Source organism: Antechinus flavipes, chromosome 2 (assembly GCF_016432865.1).
Source record: "Antechinus flavipes isolate AdamAnt ecotype Samford, QLD, Australia chromosome 2, AdamAnt_v2, whole genome shotgun sequence".
Taxonomy (NCBI): Eukaryota; Metazoa; Chordata; class Mammalia; order Dasyuromorphia; family Dasyuridae; genus Antechinus; species Antechinus flavipes.
The window spans coordinates 260,997,080-261,020,524 of NC_067399.1; the positions used below are offsets into that span (position 1 = coordinate 260,997,080).

At 34.5% G+C, this 23,445-nt stretch overlaps 2 protein-coding genes across 3 annotated transcripts in view; both read right to left on the reverse strand.

Moving 5' to 3' along the window:
- Positions 1–423: 423 nt before the first annotated feature.
- LOC127549136 (ribonuclease 4-like) overlaps positions 424–23,445 on the reverse strand; it is a 31,136-nt gene continuing 8,114 nt past the window's right edge. Inside the window, exons 1-3 of one of the 2 annotated variants that reach the window (XM_051976959.1) lie at positions 11,802–11,819; positions 2,108–2,161; positions 424–1,384 (exon numbers count right to left, since the gene is read on the reverse strand). In XM_051976959.1, the coding sequence (XP_051832919.1) occupies positions 944–1,372 (429 nt within the window). In that variant the 5' untranslated portion in view covers positions 1,373–1,384; positions 2,108–2,161; positions 11,802–11,819 and the 3' untranslated portion in view covers positions 424–943. Of the gene's footprint in view, positions 1,385–2,107; positions 2,162–11,801; positions 11,820–23,445 lie in introns of those variants that run through there. The other variant, XM_051976958.1, reaches the window with a different exon arrangement.
- Positions 7,477–11,833, reverse strand: ANG (angiogenin). The gene is made up of 2 exons (XM_051976957.1): positions 11,802–11,833; positions 7,477–8,360 (listed from the first exon to the last, which is right to left on the reverse strand). Exon 2 carries the CDS (start codon positions 8,329–8,331, stop codon positions 7,879–7,881), a length of 453 nt encoding a protein of 150 aa, XP_051832917.1. The 5' UTR covers positions 8,332–8,360; positions 11,802–11,833; the 3' UTR covers positions 7,477–7,878.

A 23,445-nucleotide genomic window follows, 5' to 3' on the forward strand; every position in this document is an offset into this window, starting at 1 on the left:
AAGAACACTGGGAAATGAATGTAAACTGCTTGCATTTTTGTTTTTCTTCCCAGGTTATTTTTAACTTCTGAATCCAATTCTTCCTGTGCAACAAGAGAACTGTTCGGTTCTGCACACATATATTGTATCTAGAATACACTGTGACATATTTAACTTGTACAGGACTGCTTGCCATCTGGGAGAGGGGGTGAAGGAAGGGAGGGGAAAAGTCAGAACAGAAGTGAGTGCAAAGGATAATGTGTAAAAAATTACCCAGGCATGGACTCTGTCAATAAAAAGTTATAATAAAAATAAAATAAAAAAAAGAAATAGAGAAAAAAATTAAAAAGTGCTAAGTAAAACTTTAGACACAATATAGTCTGTTAGCAGTGGTATCAAGAATCATTATATCATAAAAAAGAATACTGCAAGCCTCATATTGACTCAGTTTTAAAATGTACGATAATCTATATTTTATTGTATTTTTATTTATTTTCTTAAATGTCTCCCAATTACATTTTGGTCTAGTTTGATCTACACTCAGGAGTGTTACAGGCTATATATGACCCATAGGCCTAATGTTTAACACCTCTGGCATGTTAGTGTTATTGGGAGTATTATGACAATCACATGATAAAATAATATATCAAAAATGTTTTGGAAAGGAAAAAGTGATGTATATGTAAAAGCATTATTATTTGTCCTTTCTGCTGTTAAGAGGACAAAAAAAGAAGATTTAACCCTTCCACAACTATACAAGGAGATTTGTTAGGGGATATAATTCAGGTCTTTTGCAGATTTAGTTTCTTTTCCATTAGGATTAAAGTATACAATATCATGGACTAGTTATAGAAGAATAAACAAAGGATATTAGGAAATAAGGCCCTGGATAGCTCCCATCTTTCATTAGCAGACAATTATAAAGTGGGAACCAAGGCTGAGGATGAAGCCAGCAAGATGGGTCTTAATCATCAAAGTGAACAGGTGTTAAATTATCACAGGCAATGACAATATGCCTGGTTCTGGCCAGAGCCCGATACCTACAGTTTGGGGAAGTGGAACCACCTGTCACTCGGCAGTCTGTGACTTTCATAATGCCTTCATGGCAGTTCATTTGGCCATTCTTGCATTTGATGGCAGTGGTATGGCAGATACTATTGATGTTCCATATACTCTCATGGATGAAGGTGTTAACAGGCTTGCATCTTGGTATAGTCATTCGCCTCCTGTGCATCATCTGGTTGCAGTATGTAGCATCACCACCATCACTATCAGGGTCCACATGCTGTCGCAGGAATTTCTGGTATCTCCGATCCCCAGAAGAGGGATGCACCAGACATAGGCCAAGCAAGGTCAAAAGTAGCAGCAATGATCGAATCCCTTGCATGTCCATTATCTTCTGCCCCTAAAAAAAGAACAAAGCAAGTGGGGGGAGAGCAGACCATAACAATGCAGCATGAACTGTTCATCCCTTGCCAAAAGACAAAACATTCCTATTCTATACTTCCATATCCAACTTGTCCCCTCTCATACAAATTCTACTCTAGGTTTTCATTTCCCTGTTGTTCTAGATCAGTGGTTCTTAACCAGGGATTACTGACCATAGATTTCAAGTTATCCATGAACTTGAATGGAAAAACAGTTACATCTTTATTTCAATATCATTGTTTTCCATTATAATCCTATGTATTTTATTTAATGCATTTTAAAACATTCTGAGAAGGGGTTTGTTGATTTGCCTAGAGTGCAAAAGGAACACATAAAAGTTAAGAACACCTTGTTTAGGTCTTCTCTAAGGTAATTTTCCTCTCTAATCAATCAACATTTATTAAGGGCTTACTATGTGCCAGGTATTGTGCTAAGAGCTAAGAATATGAAAAAGGAAAAAACAGTGACTTCCCTCAACAAACTCATATTCTTCTATCTCTGACACACTGATATGCTGTGAATCTCCACCAACCATCTCTCCCACTTACAGACAGTATTGCTTCTTGTTCTTGCTTCTCTTGTTCGCAGCATTGTTCCCAAGTGATTGTTTCTAAACTATACATCAAAAGGCAAAGTTTCATCTCAGAAAAGTTAAGTACTAGGGATCCTACAGTGATCTAGGAGCAAAGATCCAGTTTACCTTTATTTGTTGAAAAAAGTGCAGATGGCCTTGATAAAAACGTCTGGTCAGGTCCTGAAAAGAAATCATAATATGTGACTAAAAGACAACCATGCATTATATCTACATGAAACCGGGGTGAAGAAGAAGTAGAGGAACACCTCTTGCCTGATTCCTATTTATGTCAACTACTCCCTGGGAGTACTTAATTCCTTGGAAAATTCCAATTCCAAGAATTGCGGTAGATTTAAATCTCAGAAAATATAGGCATATTGAACTTTCACAGTAACACACATTTTCTTTTTGTTTTGCTTTGTTTTGCTGAGGCAGTTGGGGTTAAGTGACTTGCCCAGGAAGTATTAAGTGTACAAATTTTCTTTATCTTATTATAAGTAACAGACTCAATTGAGGTTCAAATCAGAGATAGAATAGAAAAAGATAATGAATTAAAACTTTTATTTCAGTTTTCTTTTTTCCTTTGATATTTTCCCAATGGCAATAGAAGCCGGGACCTTTGTCAAGCTTATTAATCAGCATGGTCTGTGTATGTGTATACACACACACACACACACACACACACACACACACACACCTGGCATAGTACCTTGCATATGGGAAGGGTTGAGCAACCCTTGTTACCTTGTTGAATAAAGAAATCAGGGAATGAATAATGTGGGCAACAATATTGAAAGTCTCTCTTATGTCATCAATGACACTAAGTAAAAGAGAATTTATTTTTTCCAACTTATAGTAGGATTTTTTAATCGGTTTTTTAAATATATGTATAGATGTTTGCAACATTCATTTTTGTAAAACTTTGTGTTCTAATTTTTTTTCTCTCCTCTTGCCTCCCCTCCCTCCATCTGATATAGGTTAAATAGGTGCAATTCTTTTAAACATATTCCCATATTTATCATATTGTGCAAGAAAAATCAGATCAAAAATGAGAAAGAAAAAAAGTAGACAATAACAACAAAAGGTGAAAAGACTGTGCTTCAATTTATATTTAATCTCCATAGTTCTCTCTCTGGATGTGACTGGCATTTTGCATCCCAAATCTAGTGGAATTGCCCTTACATTTGATTCACATAATTTTGTTAGTACAATATTCTTTTGGTTCTGCTAACCTTACTCAGCATCAGTTCATGTAAGTTTTCCCAGGCTTTTTTGAAATCAGTCTGCTCATCATAACTTATAAAACAATAATATTCCATTACATCCATATGTCATAAGTCATTCAGCTATTCCCCAACTGATAAGCACCCATTCAATTTCCTTGCCACTATAAAAAGAGTTGCTACATTTTTGCACATGTGAATCCTTTTCATAAGAGAAGAATTTCAAGATGAATTGTGAGTAGTACAATCTGCTAAGTAATAACTAACATTTATATAGCATTTTGAGGTTTTCAAAGTATTTTATATACATTAACTAATTTGATACTCACAACAAAACTGTGATGTAAGTGCTATCATTATCCCCAATTTGTAGAAGAAAAAAATTGAGATTAGGAAAGATATAATTTTTCCAGAGACATGTGTTTACTAAATGTCTGAGACAACATTGGAATTTTGGTTTACCTCATTAAAGTACTGTACTCTTATCTACTTGCCACTTAGCTTTCTGTCAATATCATCAGCCTAAGAAGTAGTTTTTCTTATATATTTCTTAAGTAGTACTAAATGCTGTCAGACTTTGTGGTGAGAATAAAAGGTCATACTTCACAATCTCTATCTGCTCTTTCATGTCCTCAATAATTCTATATTTTTTCACTTTCTTTCTATTCTCATTCCTTTCCACATCTATACTTGGACCCAATCTCTCCTACTATTCATATTTGCTTTTGTACCTTAATCTGTACACACTGAGGAAAACAGTGGCATTCATTCTAGAGCTAGAAGTAATCCTCATTTGGTTTGCAAAACAAATCCATGAGCTAGGCTAAGCAGACTGTCACCATTTTTTTTTATAAATATGGATATGGAAGTTCAGAACAGATTAGTGACTTGGGTCCAAAGTCACATAAATAGTAATATTTAGAGAGGCTTTGAACTCCAATTCAAGAATGATAATAATAGCACTTCTATTCTATTTCAAGGTTTATAAAGTACTTTACAAATATCTCATTTTATCCTCAGAACCAACTTGGGAAGTAGGTATTAGTATTATCCCCATTTTATCAATGAGGAAATTGAGAGATACAATAGTTAAGTGATTTGACCAGAGTCCCAATTGTTAATTGTCTTGGATAGAATTTGAACTCAAGTTTTCTGACTCCAGTCCAGTACTCCATTACCACCTAGAAGCCCCTTCAAAGAATTGCTTTGTCCTTCCTATTAGCAGGGACATATCTATATTTTTCTGTCCACTGTCTCTTATCCTAGACCTTTTTAAAACAAATACTAACAATAGTCAATATATCATTTATATAATTAGGATACCTCAGACATTTACTAGTAGTGTGATTGGGCAAATCACTTAACCCTGCTTGTCTCAGTTTCCTTATCTATAAAACGATCTAAACGAGGAAGCATTCTAGTATCTTTGCCAAGAAAACTTAAATGGGGTCACGAGGAGTCATGAAATGACTTCACAAGAATAATAACAACATGTAAATAGCACTTATTTTGTGCGAAGTACTATGCTAAGCTCTTTGCAATTACTACCCTTTTTTGATCTTCACAATTACTTTACAAGGTAGATGCTATTATTATCTTGACTTTACCAATGTGGAAACTGAGACCAAGCAAAATAAAGTAATAGTATTTGAGACTGTATTTGAACTTATGTCTTTGTCACTCCAGACTCTAGATCTGCTTAGCTACCTTTCATGTTTTTGTGACTGTTGGCCACAAAGAAGACCTTGATAGTCCAAATGAATATCTGATCTGTAATCTTGGCCCTATTGTTAACTCACTACAAAAACCAACCATATAAAATATGGTATTTAAGATAAGGAGAAATCTCACATTTGGAGGGAAATGGAATTAATCTCCATTTCTAGCCTGGAATTTCAAAGGAAAGTAACTGGAAATCAAAAGTAGCTTAAGAAAAAGTGATGCATCCCAGTCTAAAGAAAGTATCCCTAATGCTCAGTAGTCATGATTTATAATGAGTCTCCCTAAAGAACTTGTGTCAAAATGCTTCCCCTATTCAAAGCCTCATAATACATTAGAACTGAAAAGAATCTTGGTTTGTTGAATATTGTCCTGCATTCTTGAAGAGGACCAAAATATTATCATGTTGGAGCCTTGGTTCAATGTGGCCAACCCTGGTTGATAAGACCAATATGACCTCAGAAGGCTCTACCACAAGTCAGATATAAATAATCCATATGAATATTTAGAGTGATGTCTTTTAATTTTTGAATCTTATTTTTCTTTTTAGCCATTGCAATCCTATTTTGTCCATAAAGAACAGTGTCCTCTTTGATGCAGGGTCACCACACAAGGTTCAGTGTCTCACAAATGATTCCAGAGTTCTTTAGAGAGTGTCCTTGTATCACTTTTTTTGGCATCCATGTGAACACTTGTCTTGTGTGAGTTCTCCACAAAATAGTCCTTTAGACAAATATGTTGGGAATTTGAATAACATGGCCAACACATCAGAATTTAAGTTCTCTAGAGTAGTTGCATAGTTGGTCAGCTCCAGAAAGGACTTCAGTTTCTAGAATATTATCTTGCCAGGTGATCTTTAGAATCTTCTTAAGACAATTCAAATGGACTTGATTCTGTTTCCTGGCATGGCACCAGTATTCTGTCCAAGTTTCACAGACATGCAATAACAGGGTCAGAACAATGGCTGTGAAGACCTTCATTTGGTAAGCAGAATGTAATACCTCTCTCCCACACTTTCCTTCAGAGCCTTCCAAACTCTGAGTTACTTTTGTCAATGTATGAATCAAATTCATCATCTGTGTGTATATCGCAAGAAAGTATACTGCCAAGATAAGTAAATTTGTCCGCAGAATTCAAACATTTCTCCATTTGTTATAACCAATGTTCCCTAAAGGATATCTCTTGTCCATCTTCTATATGATCTCCTTCCTTGATTTCATTCTTTCTCAAGTAATTTAATATCTAGGAATTCTTTATTCTTATTGCAGAGCCAGAAACACAGTCAAATTGAGATAAGAAAGACTTTGAAATCTTCCACAGCTCTGGTTTAATACACAATTACTTGAGCTGCTAAATTGGTATGTCACTGTACTTAGAATATTTGGTTATTGAATATGGTAAACTTGAATGTTTCAACTGAATATGTCTTGTAGCTGAGTGTATTCAGGATAGCTACCCTCCATTTAGACCCTTAAGTAGACAAAGTAGTATTTCCAGCCTATGACAAAAACCACTTATAGATCTCCAATGTGTCACCAACATCAGACAAAGGGTCTAAGCCAGTGGTTCTCAAACTTTTGTTCTCAGTATTTTTATGTTGTTAAAAAACCATCGAGGATCTATTCAAAGAATTTTTCTTCACGTGGGTTATATTGATAGCTATTTACTATATTAGAAATAAAAAAGAATTTTGAATTTGTAGACCCTCTGAAAGGGTTTCAGAGACCTCAACAATTCTTTGGACTACACTTTGAGGACCACTGACAATTAATGCCATAAGTGAGCTAACTGAGGTGGTTGAGAGATATTATAATTAGAGAGATTTTAATGTAAGAATAAAGAATATATCTATTATTCTCTTTTTAATGACCCACATGACTCTTTTATCTTTGACAAAGGAAATTGCCTATATAATAGCAACTGAACCCAAGTCAAGGAGATAGCAATAAATAAAGATATTCTAGAATTTTAACATTAATATAATTCTTCTTTGAGTAAAGGTTTGGATGTATAATATCAATTTTTTAACATCTAATATTTAGGAAACTTCTTTCTCCTATCTCAGGTGGCCAATGGGTTTCGATAGAAAACAAGTTTCTTTCTTAAGGAAGTAGAGATAAGAAGATTCCTATAATGAGTTCAACAAGCATTAATCCATTTTTCTATCTTCTACAATCAATTTGAGGTCTGCCAATACGGCAGGATTATCATTGCAATCTGGGGTAATTTCTCAGTAGCCCATGGGGAAAGTAACCTATTATTCTTTCATTTTCCAAGGTTATGAGATGAGTAATGCCCAACTCAACTAAATTATTTACCTAGTGATCTAGAACTAAGAGAATTTTTCAAACTACTTTGAGAAGGATATCCAATCAACACTAACTTTATAGAGACAATTATGAGATTCACACATCAACAATTTCTAGCAAATACTCATAAGAGGATACAGAGGAAAGAAAGGGATTTCCATACCATTAGTTTCCCTCTAAGAAACTAGTGAGTGAGAAAAATGAAAAACAAGTTTAATATTCAATGAGCCAGTAAGAAGACTGATTTTACTGATTTCAGAGTTGTTTTATTTGTTCAAAACGCCCAAAGGCTGAAAATAGAAGGAACTGAACAATTCAACTTTTAAGAAACTCCGAATGAGTATTATAAACATTCCTGAATGTAAGGACATAACATTAAGGAACAAATATGTAGTTCCAATTGCTTGCAGTAATAAAAATCAACAAGGGTTGGCAATCCTGCCAAAAAAACTTACCAACATCCCAAATTCAGGATGCTGGAGGTATGCAAAAAATATAAAAACATATAAAAAATACAACTATCTGTCAACTAGAAAAGAGTTGGGAAGCTAGCAACAGGTATGTGAACATAATACAGCATTAGTATTAATCTAAATCTAAGATTTGGGGTACCCATGTCTTAGGTTGCCAAACTCCCTTATGTAAATTAATTTGCAATAATAGTATGATCAAGGTGTACAGGCAAACCATGTTCACATGCAATGACAATATATTTAAAGCCAGGAGTAGCCCTATACTTGCAGGGAGATCTTGCAGACCCTCCTTGATGTTTACAGCTGGTGATCTGAAATGGTGAGCTGCTTATCCTAAACTTCCCCTCTTTGTAGGGCTTCCCAGCTTCATCTCCACAGACAGCCTTGATTCTGCGGTAATCACCATGAATGAAAGTATTCAATTCCTTGCAGGGCTGGGTCAAACCTCTCCTTCTCATGATCTTTTCACAGTACTTGTCATCCCGACCCTTTGGTTTGGAGTCATAGTGCTGAGTCAAGAAGTGTCTCTCCCTGTCATTTCCTTGTGTCAAAGAAGATGAAACCAGCCAGAACCCGAGGATGAAGAGCAGCAAAAGAGGGCCCATGCCCTTCAGAAACATCACCATCTCTCCCAACCAGACGTTCCTGTCAAGGGCTAGAGGATGAAGGTTAGGACAAACATTATAGAACATCTTTCTAAATGTAACCCAAATAGATAGGGAAATTTTTGTTCATTTTTTATTTTGTTTTTTACCAGGAAAACAGAATTCTCTAACTTCAAAGTTCCCACTATGGGACTAGAGTCATGAATTAAGATTCTTCTTCATTCCTAATCCCTTAGCCACAGACTACTAACCATTAGAGTGATATGTTCACCAAGATGCCAGTGCCTAGCCACCTGGAACATTTGGCCATCTGCTTTTCTATCCTCTTCTCTTTATCATGAATACTTATACTCCTATCCAGATGTGCAGAGATGTTGCCCCCATATCCACTACAGGCAGGTTAATCCATTCAGTTTGGAAAATGCAGAACTGTCCAGGTTATAGGGTAAGTTGATTCTGATCTTAGCCTTCTTTACTTCTCAATCTTCGAATTATGCATCTTCCTATTCAATCACCCACTAATATATCAGATCTAGTTAATAAGATTATCTTGCCATCTACTCTGTTCTGGCCCACATACTCACGTCAACTTTCAATCTTTTCACTATTTCCCCAACAAATATTGAATTTTCCTAGTAGAATATAAATTCCTTGAGGGAAGGATCTATTTCATTTTATACTTGTATTCCCATTACATAGTATGGATCACACACACACACACACACACACACACACACACACACACAAAATGCTTTTTGATTGATTCATTCATTCATTGGATATTCGTTAGATTACGTAGATATGGAAAGCTATGCAGCTTTCTAGGTATATGATCATAGTCAAGTTATTAGAATCCTTCTGGGTCTCAATTACCTTACATTTAAAAGGAGGAGTTGGATTCAATAACCTCTAAGGTCACTTCTAGCTCTACAACTATGATCTGTCCATTGGTTCCACAATACAATTTTATTGGTTTTTAACAGTTGATATTTAATTCTATTATGAAACACTAGATGGCAGTGGTTGATATGAACTGTGAAATACATCCTAACAGCCCTGACACTAAACTTAAATGATCCCAAAATGGTTAAGGGGAAAAAAAAAAAAACAAAAAAACAAGAAGATGGCTTAAGATTATGATTTTTTGCTTGTTTGTTTATTATCAAATATTTTGTATGAGAAATTTCATACATGACAATATCTCTCTTATTATTACTCTTATTTTAAAAGTGAGAAAAAGCTTTAGAACTTTGTGATATGACCAAGATATCATCCAGATAATATATGCTCCAAAATGAAATAAAAATCAAGGCTTTCTGGTGGTTAGTCTGGTTTCCTTAGGTTACTTATTCTTCTTATATTCAGATACCAATCAGACTTGGATTTAATTTGAACTAGTTCACTATTTTAAAACAAAATGGCAGCTAATAAAAGATTAGAACTCAATGGAATTTGTTTTATTGGAAAAGAGTAATAGGAAAGGTAAAATGAGCATCTTATAGATACACAATATTGACTCATAATTCCCACTGAAATTATTTTGCTTATATCATTTTGTGATATATTTCCCAAAGTTTGCCAAGTCTTTCCATATCGTTATTCATTATTTAATATATGTTATCCCAAAAATGTTTCCTCTTTGAATTACATGAGAAAAAAATCAGAGTTTTATTCACTATGATCGCAGGACAACTTGTCCTGCAATGGAAAAAGGTTTGCTTTTTAAAGTTGAAGATAACTGAAGACAATGGGGAGAACATTACCAATATATTAAAGAGTCATTAGATGTGGATCAGGATGGTCATTTAGCTGTCTCAAAGCTTTCTTTTCTATTCCAGGGAGTCTTTCTTAATATAGAGAAGGGATATAAAAAAAAAACTGGGAGAATGATCTTCTTAAACTGTATTCTCTCAATAATGGTGAAAGGTTACATGTACAAGTCACAAGGACATTACTAATTAGAGAAGTCAGGAAGCATCCAACCTTATCTAGAAGTCTCTGCCACTCCTACAATAGACTCTAAGATTTAAATCCATGTTGTCATACTAGAGATGATTGGTGTTAGGTGAATGATGAAGTGGAATGTTCTAATCACATGAATATTACAGGAAAATTGAATTGTTTGGAATTCATCCTTGTCACTGAAAAATTAACCTTTTATGTAGTAGAAATTAAGTGATCAAAACATTGCTATTCCAGTGTACTCTATAGTCACACATAACATAGTTTGCCAAAGTTTAAAAAGAGTTTAAAGATAAGTTCAGTTCCTCTGTCATTAATACTTACCTTCACTTTGCCCCACTGAAGAGCACAATTCAGGCCCAACAATTCAGTCCACATATATCATCTGAAATTAAGGCATTGGACTGTCTGACTATATAGGGGCACTTTGTCTACTGAGAATGGTGCTACAAAGCAGTTATTATAATGCATTAGAAACTGAAGTATCCCAGGTACCAGCTTAGGGTAGACACTATTAACATAGTTTCTAACTCTCATTGTCTACAAATTCATTCCAATTGATAACTCCAATATAGTTTCCCTCTGATTAATTGTGACTTTAACCTGGTTATAAGCAAGTTCCCTCTAGGTGCAACAGAAACTCATCTGCCCTGCTCTACCATATAATTTGTCCTTTGAAAAAATAAAAAATTGACCAAAAATGTAGAGTCCCAATGTATCTGTCTATTTTCTTTTCTTCTCCCCAACCCCACACCTCCATCCCCTCATCTCTTTCTTTCTGTTTCTATCTCTCTCTGTGTGAGTGTGAGTGTGTCTCTGTCTCCATTTCCTCTATGTCTTTATTTCTTTCTCTGTTTCTACCTCTGTCTTTCTGATACTGGTATCACAAGCAACATAATATGTTTAAACTTTTAAATTATTATTAGTACTGGGAATAAAATTTTCCTGAATGTGGCTTTGGATTCATATTTATTCCCAAGTGATCTTCCATAGAATGAAGGGATTGTACAAGTCATACCTTTCTGCCTTCATAAATATCTTTAATTCTGTTTCTAAGTGGAGCAATTGGCAAGGAGACATCCAATGAAACAGATGGAGAGTCTCAAGAACAAACTACTTCATCTTCCTAAACACTGCCAAATTGAAATATTATAATATTTCCTAATTTGCCTATATTTGATTCTAGCCTGAGAAACCTTTAATTTAACCTAATTATATCTGAAATCAATTAGGGGGATGGTATTGAAAGGTTAGGTTAGGTTCCTTCTGTCAATCTGCCATCTCACTGATAACAACCATTAAACCTTGGTTGAAGAAGTGGCTTTAACAGTCTAGCTTATTTATATTTAGCTCTTTAGAATCAAAAATTTTAAGTAGGAGAGAAAGGATCATCCTACAAAAATTTCGTTAATATCTGTTAATTACAAGATTAATAAATTCAATGACAAATAGATAGATGATAAATAGGCAAATTGATAGATTAAATTATTTCAAAGAAAAGAAGTCTTACAAAAATCAATTTCCCTTACTAGAGAGAAGTTCCAGTTGTTTCTTCCCTGGTAGAGAGCTCCTAGCACTTCCTCCTCCCTTGATTCTGATTATATAGTTTTCAAATAGATTAGGGGTGGAGATAATTGATTTGATAATTCCCAAGCTCTTTTAGAGACAAGAAAACCAAGGTCATTAGATTTGTACAAACAAGAGAAAAGTCATTCACCTCCTCCTTGGGGGTGGTTAAGTGAAATATTAACTGCCCAAAGGGATTTAGGGATTAGCTCTGAAAGTCAAAATCTGTTGAATATGGCCAAATCTATCTAGAATCTACACTATATGCAGAAGACACCTTTAATCTATTGTTTTTATAAATAGTTTTTCTAATAGGTCTGCACATTTGGGAAATAAGAAATATCCAAACCTTCATGGTATTCCCAAGCTGACTACTTGATGTAGGAGGTACACCTGCCTTTCCATGATTACAGATCTTGGAATTCTCAAAAATGGAAAGTTGAAGATCTGCTTTAGATGAACATGACTATGTTTCTGGTTGCTCTGAGCATATGAAAAAGCAAGGGACCAAAATGGGGGCTTTTCACAACATGATTAAGTGGCATACTTAGGAATAGAATCCAAATTCTCAGATTCTTGATCCAATGCCCTCATTACTCCAGTACCTTTTATGACATTTATTAGTTCTCTAATCATAAGTAAGTAATTTACTCTTCTGAGTCTCATTTTTCTTATCTGTAAAATAGCAATAATGCTACTATTACCTGCCTTTTTCAATTGTGAGGAAAGCAACTTTTTAAACTTTACAGAATTGTAGAAATTTGTTATTGATATTAACTACCCTATGTGTCCATTTCTCCTTTTATGGACCTTACTGATCCTCATCCCCAAATTCTATCAATTGTAAAATCTAGAGGAGGAAGAATAATAAAGAATTATAACTACAGAAGAGGACTCTCAAATGTGTTTAGCACAAAGCTTCCATTTACTGCAACATGTTACAAAAATGGCTCCCACCATTATTTTATAGCAAAGAAAACATACTATCATATTAAACATTGTAAAAGAAAGGGCTTCAAACAATATTATGTGATACAAAGGTGAAAGAATTTCTCTGGTTCTATGATCATCATTGTTGATGAAGTAACAGTCTCTGAGAAAGTGTTACTTGTATGGGATCATTAGTTTACAAAATACAGACAATCAAGGAGATCTCTATTGTCTACCAACACATATCATAGTCACGGTAATAATTTGTTATATAGGGACCCAGCACTTTCTATCTTATTTTATTCTCCTCCCCAATCTCTGCTGAAGCCATTAACTCCACAATCCACAATCCAAATTTTCTATCTACTATTTATGAAAAAAGATCAATTGCAAAGAAGCTGTAACTTGAAGAAAAAAAAAACTAAAAGGGTTGGTACCTGAAGATTCAACTCTTGCTGGTGCAGACAAACTATCTGGAAGTCCTATATCTAGAGACTCCAAGAATGGAACCTTTAACCAAGAAAGTCCCAGAGATAGTTGAAAACTCACATGAGGGGCCTTGAAAGTATCCAAGAGCAGCAATGACCAATCCACAATAACCTAGACCTCAGTTGTGAGGTGCTACAAAGGATCCTAAAGATCCAGCATTCTAAATCTTAAAGATTCAAGGAGGGAATTTAATCTCAGGAAGTAGAAGTCAATGTGGAAACTCAGGGGACCAAGCAGAGCAGACCATCTCACCCAAAAGAATAGCAAGTGCTGAAGCCTAAGCCTGATACAAAGTCCCAATCCAAGAATTAAAACTGTAAAGATTTATAAATACAAGAAGATACAGATCATTATAAACAACTATAATAGATCCAGAGGTGGACAAAAATCCAACCTAGAAGGAGAAAGTTCATAACAATTTCCAGATTAAAAGAGAAGGAAAAATGGATTTTCTTAAGAACTTCGTGAATACTCAGAAGTAATAAAGCAAGAAATAAAAATTTAAATAAAAATGCTGGATGAAGGAATTGGAAGAAGAATAACTTAGAATGTGGAAAAGTAATTAATGAGGAAAAATGGAAGATCTGGGGAGAGATGATTGGTTAGATTCTGAGAGGTGTGAGAGGAAAAAGAAAAAGTAGAATAAAAGGAATAAGAAGCTGGAATTTGCTATTTCTCAGAATAAGGTACATAAGAAAAAAGTGTACAAATATGAAGAATAGAGAGGTCAGACAAGCCTCATTTTTATTTGAATTTGACAGAGAAGGCACACACACACACCCACACACACGCACACACACATACACAAACATGAGTTTGCTGTTGCACATCAGACTCAGCAAATAAGTAAACAAGGATTTGGAGAAAGAAATTAAGACAAGGAAATGAATAGTTCAAAGTCAAATAAAGTTTCTAATCCTTAAGAGAAATTTAAAAGAAAAAATAAAATAAAAATAAAATAATTGGAAACTAAGAGATTTCCCCAGTCAGGGAATGTCTGAAGAAATTGTGGTCTATGGATATAACGGAATAGTTTGTGTTGGCAGAAGTTATGGAAAGAGGTAATTTCCAAGAATATTGGCATGCGAGAAATGATGCAGAATGAAATGACTAGAACTAAAAAGACAATGTTTACAAAAATAAATGAGGAAAAAAAACAACTGAACAATTTAAAAACTGATCAAAACAACAATCAACACCTCCAAAGGATCCATGATGAAAGGGTCCTGACCAAGAAGTGATATAATCAAGATTTGGAAGGAGATATACATTTTTGGATATTGTCACAGTATGGATTTGATTTTCTTGAATAATCTTTTTTTTCCTGCCGTCAGTGAAGGGAAAGGAAGTGCAAATAGAACAAAAAAGAAAAAGGGGGGCAGGTAAATATTGTTTTAAGTGTAGAAGGAAGCATAAAGCAAAATAGTTTTGAAAGCAATGGGCTGAGATTATTACATATTTCTTTTAAAAGCATAAAGTGGAGCTGACCAGGCTGCAACTATGGTCCAGAAGGAATGAATACTCACACACCCAGTGAGTGCAATATCTGCAGAAGCAAGAACATTGTTGAAACAATGTGATTAGGGCCCATGACACTGGGTTAGCACAGAAAAGGAGAGCCTGAGGTTGAGCACCCTCAACAAAATTCAGAAAATAACTATAAGAAGGACTTGAGGTCTTGGGCACCATTACCCACAATTTGGGATTAAAACCTGATTCCAATAATAACCTGCTAAAATAAAATAATACAAAATAAAAATAATAATGAGTAAGCAAAGGAAAAAGAATGTGACCATAGATAGCTACAATAGTATAGAAGAATATATGGGTTTATATTCAAAGGAATTTTTTAAAAGATTGTTTAAAAAGTACTCCTGTCCCAAAGATTTACCATATCAAATGATCACAAGCCCAAATATAGTTGCTACAACAACTTAAAAACGAATTTAAAAATCAAATAAGAGAGATAAAGGAAAGATTGTGGGAAAAAAATTAAAGCAATCCAAGAAAATTATTTGAAAGGAAAGTTAACCAATTGGAAAAAGAAGTCCAAATTGTAAGGAAGAAAATAACTCCCTGAAAATTATAATTGAACAATGGGAATAGAATGACATTATAAGATACCAAGAAATAATAAAACTTCAGAAAAATAGAAGAAGATAGAAAACATCATATTATACAAATATATGATTTGGAGAACAGATCAAGAAAAAACAATATGAGAATGTTGGAATGCCTGAAAATAATGATTTAAAAAGAATCTTGATTTGATATTACCAGAAATTATTAAGGAAAAATGCCTTAAAGTTTAGAACAAGAAGATAAAGTAGAAGTAGAAAAAAAAAATCTACTGTTCACCATCTCATAGAGATCTCAGAATCTCTTACAGGAATGTCACAGCCAAGTTTCAAAACTCCAGGTTAAAGAAACAATATTGTAAGCAACAACAACAACAACAAAAATTCAAATACTGTGGAAATATAAACACAAGACCTTAAGGCTTCTATGCTAAATGACCATAGATCTTAGAATGTTGCATTTGAAAGAGCAAAAGAGCTAGAGGTACAACCAAGAATAATTTATCCAATAAAGAAAAGAATCCTGAATGGGTGAAAAATGAACATTTAATGACCTAAAGGAAAGGTATCTGTGATTTTTTTAAAAAGACAAGAACTAAATAGAAAATTCAATATATAATATCCAGAAAAAAATATTAAAGACTAATGATAAAGAACTCATTAAAGTCAAACTGTTTACTTCTTATACATGCAGATGTTATCTTAAGACTCATTATTATTAGAATAGTTTGAAAGAAAAATTGGGGTTGAGTTGAGTACAATGGAGGATTCTAAAAAACAAAATTTGGAGGGGAAAAGATGAAAAGGAGCAATTATCTTCTATAAATGCAGACTAAAAAGAAGTAAGTAGGAATGGAGGTCCAGTAATGCTGGAAACTTATTTTCATAAGATGTAGATTAAAGAGGAAATAATATATACATGTAAAAAATATAAAAATCTTCTAAATCTATGAATCAGTAAAAGGAGTAGGAGATTAAGAAGAACTTCTAAAAAGGTGTGTAGATTAAGATTTAGGAGGGCAAAGGATAAGGGAGGGAGTCTTAGAGGAATGAGTAAAATAAGGAATAGGAAGGTTAGGGGAAAAGATGAAGTAGCAAGGATAGGGTAAGAAGATATGCTAAAAGGGACAATAATGAGACAAAATAAGGTGAAGGGAAATTCACAAGTAGTAATTATAACTTTGTATGTCAATGGGATGAATTCACCAATAAAATGGAAATGGATAGTAGAATGGATTGAAAATCAGAATTCAATAATGTTAATTACAAGGAACACATTTAGAAAAAAAGAAATATACACAGAATTAAAATGAAGGATCGGAATAGAATTTATTATGTTTCAGCTGATAAAAAAAGGCAGGGGTGGCAATCATGATCTCAAACAAAGTTATGGATAAAATAGATTTAGTTAAAAGAGATAAACAGGGTAACTATATTTTGATAAAAAAAAAAAAGAAAGAAAAAGAAAAAAGGTACTATAGTGTAAGGAATCCTAGTGAGAAATCCAATAAGTCTTGAGCATGCCTTTGTGTAAATTTGTTTGCTGAGAACTTTGAAATGCACTCTTAGTTATCTAATAGAGTCTCAAGATGCATTAGGAGGATATGCTATTCTCCCGGCACCTTAATTAATGAAAATCCTTTATGACAGACCTGTGTTTACCCCAGGAATGTATTCAGTTTCTGGAGTAAATATAATCCTCCTAAAGGAATAAACAAATATTCTCTTTGATGGGACTCTTGTGATGGAAAAATTCTGTACCTGAAGGGATTACTTTATCTCAAGAGTCATGCATTAACTGAAAATATTTAGTGTAATGCCTTCTTTGTTCTCAGCCTATAAAAAAGCCTATATTAGTGGAAAGGGACTTTGAGAATTCAGTTACTAAGCTTGGTACTATACTAAGACAACCTTTCATTGGAGACTCTGAATAGCTGTGACACAGATTCTCACAACCAAGGAATTCAAAAAATTGGTGCTTCCTCATAGTAGTGATGATATATATTGTCTGTTTATTTCTTATATTGTCTAGCTGATTACTGTGTTTGTTAATTGTGTATTACTTGTATACTATAAGTTTCTTCTTTTTTTAAATCTTGTTCAAATCAATGTTCTGAGCAACAATAAGCTTCTGTATTTCCCCTTTTTAAGTCTGTGCCTGTTGAATGCAAAACCTTTTGAACCTAGGTTAATCCTACCTATAGACAATAAAGCAATATCAATACTGAACTTATATGTATCAAACATATAGCATCTAAATTTTTAAAAGAATGGAATTATAGGTGTAGATTGTGGTGTTCTCTTTTTTTTTAATAATATATGATGGTTCTTTGGGAGCAGGTTTCTTGGGGAGGTTTCTGGAGGCAGCCTTAGTTTCAGTTCAATGTAATAATCACCCCAAATGCAGCCAGATGTTAAAATCCAAACGTTTATTTTCTCCTTCCAAGTCTTATCTCTTTCCTTGGGCCCGATTAGTTTTCTTGGTTCCAAGAGCTCTTGCAGCTTGTCTTTTAGCTCTTCCAGCTTCTGCCTCTAGCTCAATTCCAACTTGTGGCTTCTCAATCTCCAAGTGATTCTCCCCTCTCAATCTTTTCAACTGAATTCTCCTGACAGCTCAACTGTTTTTATGCTCTTTTAGAGGTGTAAACTCAAAGGTTGACTCCTCCTCTGAGAATGGGATTATGGGAGGTATGAATTTGGATATCTCATACTAAACCCTGAAATCTCCCAAACGTGTGAACTAATGTGTGAGCTAATGTGTGAACTCTCAAAGGTGTTAACTTAAGCATTGTTTCTATCAACTCTAATGAGTTAACACCTTGTTTTAAGTTCTGGCCCATAACAGTAGATAGATAATAGTACAATAATAATGGGGGAGTTTAAATATAACAAATAAACAAAAAAAGAAAAAAGTCAATGAAATGAATAGAATTTTAGATAAGCTAGATAAGATAAACATCTGAAGAGGATTGAATGGAAAGAGAAAGTAATATACTTTTTTCTCAATGACTCATGGTACCTTTATAAAGATTGACTTTATATTAGGATATAAAAAGTTTATAGTTAAAAGCAAAAATATTAAAAGTATCCTTTTCAGATCACAATACAATAAAAATGTATCTAAAAGGGGATTACAGATACATAGATTAAAAATTAATTGAAGATTCAACCTAATCTTAAAGAATTAGTGGATTAATGGACAAATAACAAAAAAAAATCAATAATTTTATAAAAGAGAATGAAAATAATGAGACAACATATAAAAACCTATGGGATGGTAGCAGTAATCAGAGGAAACTGTATATCTTTAAATGTTTATTTCAATAAAATAGAAAAAAACAGACCAATTAATTAGGTATACAATTATAATAAGCAAAGAAGAGATTCTACCAAGTTCCTTTTATGAAACAAATATGATACTGATACCTAAATCAGGAAGAGTGAAATCACAGAAAGAATATTATATATTTCATAAATGAATATGGATGTAAAAATCCTAAATAAAATACCAACTAAAAAATTATAAAAATATACTTTTAAAATGATACGTTATTATCAAGTGGGATTTATACCAGGAATGTGGGGACAGTTTAACGTAAAGCAAACTATTAACATAATTGATCATATCCATAATAAAAAAAATTTTTAATCATATGATCATATTAATAGATGTAGAAAAGGCTTTTTTGATAAAGTATAACACTCATTTGTGTTAAAAAATACTTGAAAGTATAAATATATATTAATTTTTTCCCTTAAATTTAATACATTTATCTAAAACCATTAACAAGCATAATTTATAATGGACAAAAGCTAGAAATTTTTTTAGTAAGACAAGATGTGACTCAAGAATTCACATTGTAATCAATATTACAATAACAGTAGCAATAAGAGAAGAATAAAGAAATAGAAGGAATTAAAATAGGGAATTATGTAATAAAACTACCTCTTATTGCAGATGATAAGATGATATATTTATAAAATCTTAAAAACTCAACTAAGAAGTTAGTTGAAAAAAATAATTTACATGAAAACTTTATTATATCTTTAAAAGAAATAAGAAGTTATACAGATAATATATTTGCAGCTTCATGTGTAATCATCTTTTATTTTCTACTATGTTAGAGAAATGCTTATTTATTTCATAAACAATAAAATAAACTTTAAAAATTTTAATGTATACACAGTATGGAATAGAAATTAACAATTTCATATAGAATCCTATTTTTCTATTCTAACTTTGCATACAAAATGCTTATGTTGAGGGACAAGAATGGTGTTTTTCAAGTTCAAAATAAAAAAATTATTAAAAAAAAAAAGAAAAGAAAAAACAGCTTAAATAAATTAGAAGAAATTTGTTGACAGTCCCTGCTACAGGTTCTGAATGAGGATGGAGAAGAAATTATATTTTTCCTCTTCTTGAATTGATCCCAAGCAGTGTTACTAGCCAGTAGTCTCAGTTTGTATAGTACACAGTCTTTCTCCAGATTTTTAATAGGTTTATCAATGAACAAAAGAACTCTGGCCAAATCAACAGCTCCCAGAGTTAGTCTCCCTGTTTCTCCAGTGTAAACATTGCCTTTCTCCCTTTCCTCAACTATTGTAAACCTTCCTCATTCCAGTAACAGAACATATATTGTACTCTTTTTGCTACAATTCCCAAAGATTCCTATGACTATGATCAGGAAGTCTGGTTGTGAGCATAGGAAGGAGTCAGGAATGCAATTTAGCCAGTGGCAGAGAAAATGACTTTGGACCTCTGGACTTGCCTTTGTCTTTTGTGCTTTTTTCTACCCACTCATCTACAAAGGCTAACAGAGATTTAGGGTTTGGAAACTGGTGAATCCTGAAAACTAAAGCTATTTGGTTGTTATTAGGCAAATAATTGTTGTTTGATATTGTTGTTTCAGATATTAAAATTTGGGAAATGTATAGAATATTTACCATTAACTATAGTTAATGGTAAGTTTTCTGACTGAAGGACTTAAATTCCTCACAGAGGAAGAGAAATGCAAAAAAAAAAAAAAAAGACTAAGGTTTCAAATTTTAGTCAACTGGGAGGACCATGTTCTTTGTTTCTAAAGAAATTGACACCTGAACCTAGTTATCTCCTGCTAGGGAAATGAAAGAGGGGAGGCTTGTTACATGTCCTAGGACAAAGGTTTTCTGTTTTTTTCTAAAAGAGCTGGAAAAGCCTACTAGCTGAAAGAGCATGGCAGCACCCACTTTTCCCTGAAGACTATAATTAAGCAGAATCTGGCACAAACTTCATAGCCAGCTTATAATCAGTATTTGATAGAAATGATGAACTCGACAATCCTAACCTAAGCAGTATGAACTCATGGACCTTCCTATAAAGTTAAAGAATGAGTTTCTTCTCTATGTATTTACCCTGGATACAAACCTCTATTTTTGTGCTTTGTCTACATATATATCCCCAACATATATACCTCTCCATCTGTATTCCCTGCTGATGTGGATATTTATTGGAAAATGTGCCCTAGGTTTATGAGGGACTGTTTTGTTAGTACTTTTCTTACCATTATATTTTATTTAGTTAGTTAGTTTTTGTTGAGGCAATTGAGGTTAAGTGACTTGCCAGAGTCACACAGTTAGGAAGTGTTAAATGTCTGAGGCCAGATTTCAGGGCTGGTGCTCTAAACACTGCGGCACCTCGTTGCCCCACCATTATATATTTTTAAATTGTCTTTGCTTTAAACTCATCGAGTTTTTTTGTTTTGGGGTTTTGTTTTTATTTTTGTTTTGTTTTGGTTTTGGTTGACCATTAAAATTGAACAAACCAGGGACTTCCAGTTAAGATGGCGGAGAGGAGGCTCACAGTTGCATAAGCTCCGCGCTTTCTCTCACTATCCACTTCATTACAAGCCTCTGAATCAATGCTTGACTGAAAAAAACCCACATATAGTTACCAAGAGAAGCCATCCTTGAGATCCGCCAAGAAAGGTCTGTCTTTACTGGAGGGCTGGGGCAGTTTTAGATTGGGCGCAGGCTGAGGGCAGCGGCAGTGAGAGCACGGGAGCAGAGCTGAGAGGGGGTGGGGAGTGATCACAGCCGTCTCTGCGGGGAGAGCTTCGCTACAGGTTTGGATACTTTGCAAGTCAGCAGCCCAGCAGAGAAGCTAAAAACACCGGGGCTGAAGAACACAACCCCAAACAGCTGGAGTCTCTCGGGACCTGGCCGCCCCTCCCCTTCCCCCCCACAGTGACTCAGCACGCTCTGGGATCTCAGAGCGCAGGCGCAGCACAGTCCTGCTAGTGCCTCACTGCTGCCCCCTGCAGTCTGGAGAGGAAGCTCGATAACACACCCAGCCCCCCACCAAAGAAAGACTCCAGTTTTTTCTGTTTTTCTTTGGTAGTTTGTCTCTGATTAATAGACAGAATGAGCAAGAAGCTGAAGAGGACTTTAACCCTTGACAGCTTCTATACAGATAGAGAGCAGACTCTAAATCCTGAGGAGACTAAAAACAGGCAGTCCCCAGGTGATTCCCCAAAGGAGGAGACCATCTGTTCCTCAGCACAGATGAACCTCATAGAAGTGATTAAAAAGGCTCTCACAAGGGAGCTAGAAGAAAAATGGGGAAAGCAGAGTGAGGCTTGGCAAAAGGAGAGAGAAGCTTGGGAAAAGGAGAGGGAGGCTTGGCAAAAGAGCCTGGAGAAAGTTAAAGAGAGAGTGGATAAAGAAGTAAAATCCTTGAAAAATAGGATTAGTGAACTGGAAACAGAAAACAGCTCTCTAAAAAACAAAATTGGCGAAATGGAAAAAAATTCCACAGAACAAAAGAACTCAATTGGACAATTAGAAAAAGATTTTTAAAAAGTGAGTGAAGAGAACACTTCACTGAAAATCAGACTTGAACAAGTGGAATTGAATGACTCAAGGAGACAAGAAGAATCAGTCAAGCAAATCCAAAAAAATCAAACAATGGAGAAAAATGTGAAATACCTTCTGGGGAAGACAACAGACCTGGAAAACAGATCCAGGAGAGACAATCTGAGAATCATTGGACTCCCAGAAAAACATGATGAAAAAAAAAGCCTGGACACTATTTTCCAGGAAATTATCAAAGAGAACTGCCCAGAAGTCATAGGAACAGAGGAAAAAATAAACATTGAAAGGATTCATCGATCACCCACTGAAAGGGATCCTAAAATCAAAATACCAAGGAATATAGTGGCCAAATGCCAGAACCCTCAGATGAAGGAAAAAATATTGCAAGCGGCTAGAAAAACCCAATTCAAGTATCAAGGAGCCACAATAAGGATCACCCAGGATCTGGCAGCATCCACATTAAAAGATCGAAGGGCCTGGAATATGATATTCCGAAAGGCTAAGGAACTTGATATGCAACCAAAAATAACTTACCCAGCGAGAATGAGCATCTTTTTCCAGGGAAGAAGATGGACATTCAACGAAGTAAGCGAATTTCATCTATTTCTGATGAAAAAACCAGAACTTAACAAAAAGTTTGATCTACAAATATAGAACTCAAGAGAAATCTAAAAAGGTAAAGATTAATCTTGGGAACTATATTTGGACTATATAGATGTATAAAGAATACATGTATACCTTGTTCTAGAAATTGATGTGGAAAGGACATTGTATCAGAAAAAGGGTAAAGTGGGGGTAGTACATCTCATGAAGAGGCATAGGAAACCTATTATATCTGAGAGAAAGAATGGAGGGGGATGAATATAGTGGGTATCTTACTGCCTTCAGAATTGGCTTTAAGTGAAAAATCTTAAGACATATTCAATCTATGGTAAAACTTCTCCCACCTCATTGAAAAGTGAGAAGGGAAAAGTGAAAAGGGAAGGAATAAGCTAAGCGGAAGGGAATACGGGAACTGGGAGGGAAAGGGGTAAGATAGGGGGAGGAACTCTAAGGTGGGGGGAGGGATACTAAAAAGGGAGAGCTGTGAGAAGCAAGTGGTGCTCACAAGCTTAATACTGGGAAGGGGGGGAAAGGGGAAAGAAGGGAGAAAAGCATAAACCGGGGTTAACAAGATGGCAAGTAATACAGAATTGGTCATTCTAACCATAAATGTGAATGGGGTAAACTCCCCCATAAAGAGGAAGCGGTTAGCAGAATG

Bases quoted from the DNA above. Each gene is read 5' to 3' on its own strand.
- ANG (XM_051976957.1), bottom strand. From the start codon at position 8,331: ATGGTGATGTTTCTGAAGGGCATGGGCCCTCTTTTGCTGCTCTTCATC.